Below are 14,219 nucleotides of genomic sequence, written 5' to 3'. Positions count from 1 at the left end.
TTTTTACAGTGTATAAGATTTAAAAAATATTTTTTAGCTTTTAATTAACACTTATTTGGATTGTTAAATAAATAATGAGTGTAAAAATTATATTTTAAAGATTTTAGAGACATTATTTGATTGTAAATAAGTATTTGTTGAAGACATTCGTGTCTAAGGTTTGATAGTAGGTGAAAATTTTTATTTTTGAATTTTGACAAATTTAGTCATGCATTGAAAAAAAAAAAAAAACAAATAACTTGAATAAAGAGAAAAATTCTTAAATCAAGAAAATAATTTTGGAGAGTTTAATTGATTCAAGTAAATTTTTTTTTCTGTGTCTAGTTATTAGCTCATAAAAATTTAAACCCCTTTTAGAGATTATTTCAAAAAATGAATGATTATTAATTTAATTCTTAACTCAGAGCTTTGTGAAAAATCAGCATTTTTTGTTTGAAATAATAATTTAAATGTTATTAAAATAAATATAATTATAAATCATACTCAACATATTCTTTGATTTATGCATTTTATAGTAATGCTTCAAAAAATCAGTGTTAATGGTTGTTAAAATTATTTATAAATTATTTCGGTAAATTTTTGATGATAAAAAAATCAGGCAGCAGCAACCACAACTTAAAAATATAGATAAATATAAATACACTGAGAGGTGAAAACGAAAAAGAGGTTATTGTTGAATCAGTCAAAAAATGTAATTATGTTGATATGTAGCTATTTGTATGATTAATAAAGACAGTGCTGCTAAATTTGATAACCAACGTAAATAAAGTCAAATTAATGACCAACTTATATTTATCGAAATTTTATAAGTATCTAAAAAATGTTTTCTCCTGAAAAATTTTTTATTAAAAGTCAAATAATAATAGCTCATACTTAAGAAATTAAAAAATTGTTTTTAATGAAATAAATTTATTAACAATTAATTGCTATCAGTGTGGTTTGAATTTAAATTTAAATTTCAAAGAAATTTACCATTAGTCTTTTGAAATTACTCATTAAATATTTGTATAAGTTCAGTGCTCAGCCGCTGATATTGTTTCAACACAAACAAATTTAAAATAAATACATATTAAACATGCTTTCAGGATGAAATCCGAGACACGACTTTGCGAAGTCGAGGAGTTTCTCGATTCAGTACCAAGGCCGCAGAAGGACTCGAGACCACCCCCGAGCCTTTCACCAGCACAACTAGGTCACCACGTCGGGGTACCAAAATCACGAATCGTGCGAACGCTTCCATTAATCAACGATCGAAGCTTGAAACAACTGAAAAAAGTAACACAATTACTGAAAGAGTTACGCAAAACCTGGGAAGGCGAAAACCGTTTAGAAGTGACTTATCTAGAGCAGCCAGTGAGGACCGACGATATTTGCCTGAGCCTTCAGCTAACAGAGACAACAGAAATGAAGAATTACTTCTGGAAGCTCCCGATGTGACGCAAGTAAGCAGTAGAAGTCAAAGAAATTTTCCAGCGCGAAATTCGCGTGCTGAATTTCAGAGACGGAGCGATTCTGTTGATCCAATTGACGATTCTACTGAAAACCCGAGATCTAGAAGTGGAAGAAAAATACGACCGACAGCACAGACAGATTTCAAAGAGTCTAGCAGATTTTCTTCGCAATCTGGCAGAGTTGTTAAGAGTGATGTAAGACGCAGCACTGAAAGAAACTTCAGGAGACACGATAGCGATTTATCAAATTCCAATCAAGTTAATGTCGGGATTCCTTTTTCAACTGAGGTTCCAACTCCTTCAACCACGGCGTCAAGAAGTAGAAAAGCTCATGAAAGAACAAGAAGTCTCGCAAATGATAAAAGTGAAACTTTGCCAAATCTTGGGCGTGGAAGCAAAAGAATTACTAGTAAAAAAGTTGATGGAATTGATGGGAATTCACTTGACGAATTTAAGGATTCGAAACGTAAGCCGGAAGAAATAAAGCCCCGAAAATCTTCAAAAAGTTTGGAATCAACTTCTGGGTCGGGTAGGCGAAGTCGTGGACGAAGTCCAGAGCCAAGAAGTGAAACGTCTGACAAGTTTCAAGTCGAAGCGCGTTCTCGTGATGTTGCGTCAGATAAAAATAAACTGGATCGACGCGGAAGAGTTTCCGATAAAGTAAAACTTGTGAAATCAAATTATCTTGGCACTGGGTCATCGAGATCTCGTTCTAGATCACAAACTAAACAATCTGTTTTATCATCTACGGAATCTTCGAAAGAGTTTGCCACTTCGACAACTTACTCTTCAACTACTTTGCTCGAAGAAGGTATTTTTATATTTCATTTTTTACGAAATTATAATCAGTTAATTATCAATATAATTTAAAAAATAAAGAAAATATTAGCTTCAGCTTATTTAGATGATAAAATAGGAGATTTTTTTTTTTTTTTTTTAGTATAATTTAGTATTATTAGAAAGGTTTTGACCTGAATTTGTACCTTTTCAAAATTTTATATGGTAGTTAATTTACTATTATAGGTTTTCAGTAAAAAATCAATTGTAACGTTTAAATGATAAATATTATAAAGTTAATAGTAAAATCACGATTTTACTGTTTGAAATGGTAATTTTTAGCAGTTGATCATTACTTATTATAAATCGACTATTATTTATTACAATTTACTTTTTTCCGTGAATTTAAATAAAAAAATAAGAAAAATTTTGTCGGACCTGTTTTTAATTTAAAAGGAATTTTTATAGTTAAATTTGGTATCATCAGATAGCAATTGTTAAGTTTTTCAAGCAGTTCTAAACTTTGTTGGTTCTATAAATTTGTTTCGTCATCTAGTTCATTAAATTATTAGTAAAAATATATTTTAAAAATAGCCAATATACGTATTTTGTGATTGAAAATATCAAAAAATCATCAAAATTTCTTATTTAAAATTTTTGATTCTCGACAATCACATAACGACCACAGTTTGCTAGTATTTACTTAGTTAAATAATTTTTTGCAGCAACAACTTTATTTCCTTCGACACTGCAACCACCAACAGAGTCACCGAGTATTCGTCGAGCATCAAAATTAGCACCGAAAATACCGCCCAAGGAAGATTACTTCAATCGAGGTCTGGGTTTTCGCGGCCGAAAATTTGCCACGTCTACACCTAATCCTGCAACTACTACCACGCCTTCACCTATTCCAAGTTCAGCCCCCTCAGCTCGCTCACCATCTGGATGGACATTGAATCGGCGGCCATATGCGAAGAACAGTACAGTAGATCTACTGACCACAACTACCAATCCAACAACAACAACGCCAGCAGCTACAACTATTAGTAATGAAATCCCCTCTAATGATCCCGTATCAACAACATCACGGCCGCGAGGGAAGAAAGTTTTCAATAAAGCTTCGATAATCTTAAAAGTGGACCGAGAGATTGACGATAATGATAATTATCCTCCAGAATTCAAGGCTAAACTTGCGCAATTGGTAATTTTTATTTAGTGTCTAGTCTTTAATGTTGCGAGTGGTAATTGATGGATGTTTGTCCATTATTTACATTTAAGTCAAAGGCTTCGATGTGAGCTATTGACAAGCTATTATTAAGGCTAAGTTAACATAAATATGTATATTAATATAATCAAGTAGATAGAGTAAATACGTACTTATGTAGAAATTATGCTACTGACATTATCATATTTTACAATATCTTGCTCTTTTTGAAATTCTCCATAATATAACTTTAAATCAATTGTGGACTAATTATAGCCTTGATTAATGTTTTAGAAAAATAATAGCGTGAAGGAATCAGGGTCTGAGTCTTCTCCAAGGGTCACTAAAGTAAGTCGCACTTTCTCTTGATCTTTATCACGATAATTGTACACCTTCATTGCATGCGATTAATTGCATTCGTCAGCATGAATGTTTAATCATTCATTACAAAATTAATTCATCTTTATTTACCGATTTTAATCCGATTAATTTAATCCAATTGCATTACGACTAATGCTTCGGTGTGGTAATAATATATTATATTTATAATTAAATAAAAAAAAAAAATTAGTTGAGGAGAAGGAAGAACCATTAAATCATATAGAGTGAAGCTTAAAAGGGTTTTACAATAAGTTATAACAAAATAATTTAATTAAAAAACATCCATCGATAGGATGTCACTATTTCTCGTCAAACGCGCTCGATAGAGCCCACAGACCTACTGGGCAAACATTCTGAGGTCAATGATTCTCCGGAAGGTACAAATTCCTCGGCGACCCCATTTGCGAAGCTGGAAAGTTACAAGGCAAATGAAGTAAGAAGTTGTTACCCAAGAGTGATGAATTATTTGTGTTGCTGTAGATGTTGTTTTATATATTAGCCAGATTTTTTTTGTCAGCTTTTCCGTTTTATATGGTAGTCATTAGTCATGATCAATTCAATTGGGTAATTCTTTTTTTGGCTTGGGTTTGTTTTGAATTTTCACTGTTTTTTTTTTTTTTTTTTTTTACGGGATAGGGAAAAAAGTTTGTACAAGAAAAGACTTCGTTGAAAGTTTCAGTAATTATATAAAAGTGGGATCAACCTTTTTTTAGGCATAAAAAATTGACTTTTTCGTATTTTTTTTAAATTTATTTTTTCAAAAGTCGACATTTCGTTTTGAGGAAGTTTTAAATTTAAGAATCTATGAAATTTAATTTTTTGGAAATATAATTTATTTCTGTTAATATTTCGCTGAAGATCCATTTTTCGATTTTTTATGGCTGAAAAGAGGTGAAGTCCAGTTTCTATTTAATTAGACTGATAAAAAATTGAACAACAGGCGAGACCATCTTTTTCTCGCTTTGCGCTCGTGGAGTTCAATGAAACTATCTCTGTCGCACTCCCAACAGCAGAGCAATTGCAGTTTCGATTGGTTTCACGAAACGAATGAAATTTTTGAAAAAAACGCTTTGTGGTGAAATAGTTTATTAAATTATCTATTATCTCTAAAAACGTTTTTTCAAAATTTCCATTCGTTTCGCTAAACCGATTGAAACTGCAATCACTGGTCTCGCCTGTTAATTCAATGACAAAAATTTTGAACCAATAAAATAAATATGAAGAATTCGATTTTTTTGAATCGAGCAGAAAATTTCATGAGCTAAAAAAATTTTCTTCGTTTTTAGTAAATTTTACTTGTTTTTTTTTTTTTTTTTTTTTTTAAATTAAAAATATTGAAATTCTTCAAAACTATTTTCTTTGTTTAGAATTTTTGTTATTAAATCAAGTTAATTTTTTTATCAGCGTTTCAAAGTTTCTGTTACCACCCGAGTCGAAAAAATGAACTTAGATGAGCTTAAAATAAATTGTTTTAGTATAATTTATTAAGTTTTTTAAGTTAATTTTTTCAACTCGGGCACTTGTTTTACACTGAGAAAAAAAAGTACTTCTAGTAAAAAAATTTTCCTTATATAATTAAATATATTTTTAGTAATTATCAAGAATATATTTTTTTGTTGAAAAAATTAATCGAAATAGTTTACACTCAATTCAAAGAAAACTATTCTTATCTTTACCTATAATAATGAAGAAAAATATAGAATTTCTTTTATCAAGAAAATTAATAAATTAAATGATTTCCTTTAATAAATTCTCGAGTCATTAAATTTTTATGAGCCCAGTAATTTTTCTTTTTGTCAGTGTAAAACTTTAATTTTTCAGAATAAATGAAACTTTATTGACTTTAAATTCAGCAGTTATAACTGTAATTTACATAAAATTGAAGTCTTTTCTTAATTCAATAATACAGCGAGAAGCAGGTGGTAATGAAAGCTTTACATCAGGGCAATGAAAAACAAGAAAAAAAAAAGGAAAACATAAATTGGCAAATAAAGGGAGTGTGTTTTTATTTGTATAGCTGTAGAACAACTGGATCAGTTGCGGTATGAATTCAGATGATGTTATTTCCTCCTTACATTAACTAAACCCCCTCCACAAATCCTGAAAGTGAGAACGAACGATCGTGTGCATGCAATAATAATATTAAATTCGGCCAAGAGCAAAGCCTGTCTGAACCCTGCGGTATATCCGGAGCCGCCCGTACCTCGTGCTTGTTTATTTTATTACCATTGCCATTACAATTATTATTATTATTATTTTTATCATCACCATTAACTTTATTTTATTCCTCTCTTTCTATCACTGATGGAGAAAGTAACGAAGTAGATTGTAGTTAATGGAAGTGGACAACGAGGTGAACGCGATTCGGTCTGATCGAGCTCGATCTCAGAGAGCACAATATTGCGCAATTCAATTATTATTTTATTTAAAAACGTTTTATGATTTTTTAAATTCTCCTGCTCGTGTATGATTATTATTAATTGGCCAATCGTTTAATTTTATAAAAGTTTTTTCCCAACTTCAGCTAATTAAAATGATGATTATAAAATATATAATAAAATAAAATAAAATAAATGACAGTATATAAATTTTGTGGCTTACTTAAAAATAAAAAATAGATTAAAACTATTTGCAGTTGGTATCTTCGTTCATCACAATGTGGTCTGTCTTCGTGCAGCCGTTTTTATCGTGGATGTCTTCATATTTTCGTGGTGAGCCCTTTCGTGACCTCGTCTACCCTAATTAAATTTCTCTCTGTAAACAATTTATTGAGCAATTTATACAAATATATTTTTTTTTTTTTTTTTTTAAATAAAAGAGACAATAAACTAAAGTTTTTTCATAACACACAAACATTAATCATCACTTATTAACTTGTCAAATAAAATTACTTTATAATTTTATAAATCTTAAACAATTGATCCCGAGTGTTTTAGAGTGAATGAATTTATAAAAAACGAAAACACTGGTCGCTTGCTTGTTTTTAATCATAACGGTGTGATAAAATATAATTAAAAAATAAATAAATAAAACGAGTTCTTTTTTTAACACTGTGATGCATGAAGCATTTAATAAAAACCAGCTGCAGTTTGAATTTATTTTGGCTTGCGGGTTTTGATGCAAGAAAAAATAAATTTTTATTTATAAATGCTTGGACTTTTTGTGGCCTATTTTGTGCTGACTTTTAAGTGGCCTTTGAGTTGACTTTAGAGACGAACACAAGAATTTTCAGGGTCCAAAAAATCTAGAAGGGAATACGAGTTTTGCTGCGAGATCAAGGCAAAATCTGGCGAATGCACAGCGACAAGCCAAGCCGGAATCGGAACCTTTGAAAAGTTCATCACCTCCAGGCGCCTCTAAGAGATACGGAAGTGGTAAATTAACATCAACAACTCCACGAATTATTACTGTAACTGTTCCAAAAGACGACGGTTTTACGCGTACCAGCAAAAGTATTGAACGAGGAAGTACGAGGGTTGGAGAAACTACGCGAGTTCGACAGTATCGAAAGCAAGGAACTACTAATGAACCTGTTTCTGCTGGTAAAGTTGACCCGACAACTGAAAGAATTAAAGCGATGAGACGCACGACTACTGAACGGATCAATGATCAAATGATAACGACAGAAAAAACGATTCATACTACTAGAAAATCCCGAGCATGGAATTCTGCTTACATTGATAAAAATTGGCAAGAATCAACTTCAAAGTCAACAAACGCGGAAAAAGTAACGACGCAAAGTTCCGTTGATTCTTTGCCGAAATTAAACAAGAGACCCAGACCTTGGAATGCCGCTTACATTGATAAAAATTGGCAAGAACCAGCTTCAAAGCCGGCTAATGCAGAAAAGATAACTGCTGACGACTCTCACCCTATTAATTCTTCGTTCAAGCTAAACAAAAGACCGAGAAATTGGAACCCTGGGCACGTTGACAAAACTTGGCAAGAACCAACGAAAGCTGATAGAACTACTGAAGCTACTACCCCGAATTCGTCGAATAAATTTGAGAAGAAAGCTCCCAAGTATGTGGTAAGTTCTACCACTGAAAAATTGCAGACGGAAAAGTCTTTTAAAATTAAAGATAAAGCACGAAGACGTGACTTTCGATCAAGAACGGCTACGTATCGTCGTCATCTCGAGTCACCGGTATCGAGGAATTCGCAAGAGGTAACTGCCAACAGCAAAGATCGAAAGACGTCTGCGGAATGGCTTGCAGAAGTTAATAAGCTTACGGAATCGGTTCAGGTAGTGACGCCGGAGGTAGAAAAGAAAGAACTTCCAAGTGTTGCTATAACGCCGCGATACCACGCGTTGATTAAAACTGAGAACTCGACACAGCAGTCGGTAAAACATGAACCTGCGGTGAGCTTACTTTCGAATGCAACTGATAGTAAGGTCGAGTCTGAGGCTCAAGGATTATCCAACTCAACTGGTATTTCTTCGAGCAGTCGAGGTACCAGCGGCAATTCTGATTCTAATATTTTTAATCCGACCAAAACTACTTATTTGATCAGCTCTAATGCTAGTTTGTTAGAACAACTTAGGAGCACTGTTGCACCACTACTCAGTGTTTTGGGTGCTAAAACTCCAGAGTTTGCTACTGCTTATAGCAAAGTTAATAATGTGGTAAGATTTTTTTCCTTATTTTTCTTTTAATTTTTTAATTTTATCGTCACTTAGTTGTTTGAGCACAAAAAATCGAATAGCTAACAGTTTGAAACATTATTTTTTTTTTTATTAGTTTTAAAAGTTTCTATTTGAACAAAATTTTTTTTTGACCGAAAATCATTAACCCGTTGAGGTCATTATGGGACTAAATGACCCAAGGCAATTTTTGAGTTGCTCTTGCTTCGAAGATATCATTCAAAATGGTATATGTGGTATCATCTGTTATTGTTTGAAGATTTTTTGAGATTCATGGAAATTTACGATTTTAATTGCACAAATCAATATACTTTTTGAAAAGCTCGACATGACACCACTTTTTTTCAAAGTATGCGATATCTGGAGTAGAACCCCGGAGGTCATTTTCATTTATCTTAAAAAATGAAGTTTTTAGTAAAAAAAGTCAAATTGTTCGAAATTGGACTTTCTCGCAATTTTTTTTATAATTAAATAATTAAAAAAAATTAAAAAACGATTAAGTTATTTAACGGAAGTGTTAAGAATTACTCTCATGTACGGCTCGAGTGAAAATATTGACAAGAACGCAAGTAGCAACAATTTTTTCCGTGCATGGGGTCAATTAGAACCAGTATGACCACTACGTTATTTTTAATAAGTGTGACCTCAACGGGTTAATAATATCTGTCTCTGAAATTAGCGATTTTTTAAGGGAATTTTTTATCGAAAAATCGACATTCTTGAAAAATTTTCTCTTCGAAATTATTCTATTTTTTTTGGATTAAAAAAAAAAAAGTTGTGATTATCAATTAAAAAAATTCTAAATATGACACTGAAAAAAAAATTAATTTGATGCGAGAGGAAAATTCTTGAACCAAGAAAATAATTTTGAAGAGGGTAATTGTCTTGAATCAAGACGAAAAATTCTTGAATCATGTAAAATTTACTTAAACTAAATAAAAAATTTTTAGTTTAAGAATTTTTTTTACTCAAATCAAGAAGATGAAATTCTTCAAAATTATATAATTGATTCAAGAACATGTTTTTTTCTGTGTATTATAGGCCGTAAAACTAAATAATTACATCTACAAGAATTATTTATTAATTTCAAAACTGAACTTGCAGAGTTTATCAGTACCCAGAGTAACTCCAAGTGGATCTCCACCGCGATTCAGCGCCAAATACCGAGGGGTTGAATTTTTCGTCCGAAAACCGAGTGATACTAATTCAACGAGAGTTGACTCAACAACTCCACTTTCAATTGATCAGGTATGAATTATTTATTACAATTGTTGTAAATTAATTAAACAAACAACAGAACATGCATGTTTTTGTACACTTGAGATATTTATTGAGTGATTTTTTACCGCAATGTTTTTGTTTGTTTATATTATATTATATGATGATTATTTTAGTTTGATGAGAATATTATTAAAAATAAAAGTTATTGTCACGATTTAGCAAAGTGTTATTGCACCATTGTAATAATAAATGTGCGATAGATATTGTCAAAGCGAAAGCAGCAACAAGCACAACTCTCTTTTTACTGTCACTGTAAAATATTGCAAAATAGAAGAGTAGTGTTCAGTTTGTTAAAGTTACGATCGTCGTGGTGCGATATTTTATGTTTTAAATATAAGTATAAACTATATAGCTTGTAGCTTCGGAATCGTTCTCGGAAATCAACTTTTAGTAATACCGATACATCTTTTACAAATAAAAAATAATATTTTTAGGTTTTACAGTATCAGTATCAACTAGCTATTTTGCAATAATTGTTTTATAGAGTTGATTATTCGTGTTCAAAGATTTTTTTTATTACCTAAAATTATCAACAAGGTCTTTCGTGCATAACAGTTATCTCCAGTGAAAGTAAATCGTTTTGCGACGTTACTCGATCGTAATGTTACATTACTTCACTCACTCTCTTATTACCCTCATGATATAAACATAACGCTAGACATACATGAGTATACTGGATATAAATATACGTAGATTACATAAAAATTCACGAAACATAAAAACAAATAAATAATAAAAAGTTATTGTATTATACAAACATTTAATAACACACAACACACCCGCTTCTTATTCTTGCTGTACAGTATACTTTATACTAAGAGTTGAGACCGTGAGATCTGGAGCAGTGTAGGTGGATGAAATATATCGGCGATAAAGAAGTCAAGTCAAGCGTGATAGTAGTTGCTCTTAGAACTTTAAATTGCTAGACAACTATAATAACGATCTTGTGCTCAGATGGAATTGAAACATGAGCAGGTGTAATGTGTAAATCTTGCTAAATTTTTAACAATCTTATACTATTCACCAGTTACTATTGTTCAATTTTTAATCATTAATCATTAATCACAGTCACTAATCATTAATCATTAATATATATGTATATTGTGTACCGGTGGATAATGAGGTCTTGATAAGGAATATTTGTGATGAAAACAAAAATTATCACTTAAAAAACTAAAAAGCGCGCTTTGATAGCAAGTTCAACTAAAAAGTAAAAAATAATTGTAAATGATTTTCAATAAGTTTAAAATAAAAATAGAGTGATTAATAGAAAAATTTATTTTATTGTGAAAAATTCGTGAAATGCTTAATGAAATTGTTGTAAATATCTTATTGGTATAAATATTTGTAAACGTAGAATTAATAAAAAAATCAACAGCGTCTCACGCTTTTTTACAATAAAATGATTTTTTTAAATTGATTACTCTATTCTTATTTTAAATTTATTAAAAATTATTTTCTACTTTTTAGCTTGGTTATCTATTAAAGCGTATTTTTTAGTTTTTTTAAAATATAATTTATTTTATCTTTTACAGTATAATTATTGTATTGTAATCAGATCTTGATATTTGTGCAAATTTTCAAATTTTTAATAATTATTCAGACATCTTAGAGGCGGTAAAAATGACATTGAAAAACTCTGTTACATAGATATATACATACAAATTAAGCGAATGAAAGCGAGTTAAAAATGTTAAGTTTTACCGGAAACATAAATAAAATTTAACATTTTAAAAAATCTTACAATCAGGCCTTGTTTTATAATAATCGAATAATAAGGCTTCATTTAACTCAATTAAATACATAATTTTTCACTATGGTTAAACACAGTAAAAAATATTGTGTAAAATCAACACACTTTCTGTGTTAAATACGGTTAACACAAAATTAGTGTTAAAATTCAACACACTTTGTGTTGTTTTAACACAAAGTTTGTGTCATTTTAACATAAAAGTGTTTTGAATTTTAACACTAATTTTGTGTTGACTGTATTTAACACAATATTTTTTACTGTGAAATGTTTTGAGTATTTGAGATCAATAATCAGTCTTATTTTTAAATTAACATGATTATTTATCAAATATTTAATTTCATTCTTAATAGTAAAAATGACTCTCTTTATTTATATTTTATAGAGAATGTTCTTAAAAAATAATTAATAAAAATTTATCGATAATTTTCTTATCATTATAAATATCTCTTATCTAGACCTCACAATCCGCGAGTACCCTACACTAAATTTTCTAGCTAGAATTTTTATGTAAAGTAGCGTAAAATAGTAACTTAAATGTAAATTAGACACTTCACTTGATGCACACGAGTAATAAAAAAAACTGTACAGCACCTTGGCACCGCGTTTTTGTTTACAGGCCAAGAAGCCATCGATACCGGTCTCGATATCGAGCCCCGGTGAGCCCAAAGTACTAACTTATTACCAAGCCCTGGAGACAGTCAACATAAATAATGAAATAGAACAGCAACTAGGTGGGATTGGCAAGGTAGCCAATACGATCGTCACTGATAGATCCTCTAACGATTCGAATAACGCTTATAATTACTCTACTGAAGCAATAGTGACAACCGTAGAACCAGTAGTTACTACTATTAAAGATGATAATAATAATAACAATAATGATAATGATAACCTAACAGTGGTAATGGATTCCCCGAATTTAGACACAACAACTCAGGCAGATATAACCAGCACTTATACTATTACTAGCACTAGTAGTAGTTCAACTGCTACCACGCAGACCGTGGATTCAAGCACGAGTCTTCCTGAGACCACTGAGATAAACCCGAGCCCTTTTAACCCTGAGTTTATTAATAATTCTAGCATTGATGGTACTCCTGACCCTATGAATACCACGCCGGTACTCGTTAATTCTACAAACGATAATTATCTAACCACTGAAATTAATACTGAAGTATATACAACTTCTGAAGCAGATGCAATTACCACTACTGTAGGAATTATTACAACCGAGGAAACTTCCACGGTCCCTACTACCACGGAAGAACCCATTAAAGTAATAATGGCAAGTTTTGAAGATAAAACTTCGTTCCCAGAAAGTACCACGTCTGATTTAATGGCATTAACTACTTTGTCAACAACGGATGTTTCTGTTCAAACTGAATCTACTTCAACAACAGAAGTAATTACTACTACTAATGAGATAAATAATTTTAAATCCTTGCCTGATTCGCTGGAAGTTAGATCGCAACTAGGGGAAACTCTTACAACTGAGGGTGCGGTAACAGAAGAACAAACTTTGACGGAAACTCCTGAAGTTTATACTTCTACAGAATCATCTCAAATCGATCAAACTACTTCGATGGTTGAGACAACATTTGCGCCTATTGAATCTAATGAAACAGCAGTGGATGATGCGCGTCCGATAGACGATGAATTGTTGTCGTTGATGATGAAACGACTGATGGATATTTTTTCATTGGACGAAAATTCAACGCTGCTGAAAGATATTTTTTCTAAGAGCGACAAATCTGAACCGCGGATGTTAGGTGGATTTATAGACAATAGAAATTTAACTGAAGTAGATAATATGGTAGGAACTACTGAGAATTCAGTAGAAAGTTCAACCATAAAATTAGATACAATTGAACAAATTTATCCCACTGTAAAAAGCCCCGAAGTATTAAATCAAATTGTAACTACGGTTGAGCCTACAACTCAATCGCTAACAGAGTCGGTAAATATTGAAGTTACGACAATACCAACCCCTGAAACAGTAGAGATAAAAACAATGAACCGTTCTTCTCAGGAAGAAATTAATGAAGTAGATATGACACTAACTCGTAGTACGACCTATCCGTCAACTGACGTTACAACTAATAATAATAATAATAATAATAATAATAATAATAGTACTAATGATAATAATAACAATGTAACGACTAATTTTAACTCAGAAATAACTACAACACTGGCTTACTCAGAATTAGCTGATGACACTAATGTAACGACTAACTTTAGCACCGAAGTAATAGCTACAACTTTAGAACCAGAAGTAATTGAACAAACTCCTAATGTAGAAGCTGTAGATAGTGTACCAACTAGTCCAGGGGACGCTGAAGTAACGACTAATCCATCAACAACTACAACCACAACCACCCGAGTCCCAGAAACAACTACCACCAGTACCGAGGGTCCTAATTCTGTTACGACTTTCCAGGACGAAATGACATCAACCGCTCAAACGACACCAAGTTTTCAACAAACTACTACTTCTACCACCACCACCACCACCACTGAACTCCCTCTGTCAACGACTAGTCCTTCGTCAGAGTCAACAACATCTATTCCTGATACGACAATTCCTTCCTCAACCTCTCAAGCTGATAATTCTCTTCCTACCACAACAGAACTTCCCTCATCTGCCACAGAGTCGACAACTATTCCTGTCACTGTCCAATCATTACCATTATCATCATCATCACCATCATCATCATCATCATCAAG

At 31.6% G+C, this 14,219-nt stretch overlaps 1 protein-coding gene across 6 annotated transcripts in view; it reads left to right on the top strand.

Moving 5' to 3' along the window:
* LOC123260304 (mucin-5AC-like) overlaps window positions 1-14,219 on the top strand; it is a 37,469-nt gene that overhangs the window by 9,588 nt on the left and 13,662 nt on the right. For 2 of the 6 annotated variants that reach the window (XM_044721315.1, XM_044721313.1), the window contains exons 3-10: window positions 1,086-2,262; window positions 2,954-3,429; window positions 3,727-3,780; window positions 4,106-4,246; window positions 7,046-8,440; window positions 9,563-9,706; window positions 12,109-12,237; window positions 13,933-14,205. In XM_044721315.1, the coding sequence (XP_044577250.1) occupies window positions 1,086-2,262; window positions 2,954-3,429; window positions 3,727-3,780; window positions 4,106-4,246; window positions 7,046-8,440; window positions 9,563-9,706; window positions 12,109-12,237; window positions 13,933-14,205 (3,789 nt within the window). Of the gene's footprint in view, window positions 1-1,085; window positions 2,263-2,953; window positions 3,430-3,726; window positions 3,781-4,105; window positions 4,247-7,045; window positions 8,441-9,562; window positions 9,707-12,108; window positions 12,238-13,932; window positions 14,215-14,219 lie in introns of all 6 variants that reach the window. The other 4 variants (XM_044721314.1, XM_044721312.1, XM_044721310.1 and 1 more) reach the window with 3 other exon arrangements.

Source organism: Cotesia glomerata, linkage group LG3 (assembly GCF_020080835.1).
Source record: "Cotesia glomerata isolate CgM1 linkage group LG3, MPM_Cglom_v2.3, whole genome shotgun sequence".
Lineage (NCBI taxonomy): Eukaryota > Metazoa > Arthropoda > Insecta > Hymenoptera > Braconidae > Cotesia > Cotesia glomerata.
The sequence above is the reverse complement of the archived record's forward strand: the minus strand, read 5'-3'. Positions and strand labels throughout refer to the sequence as shown.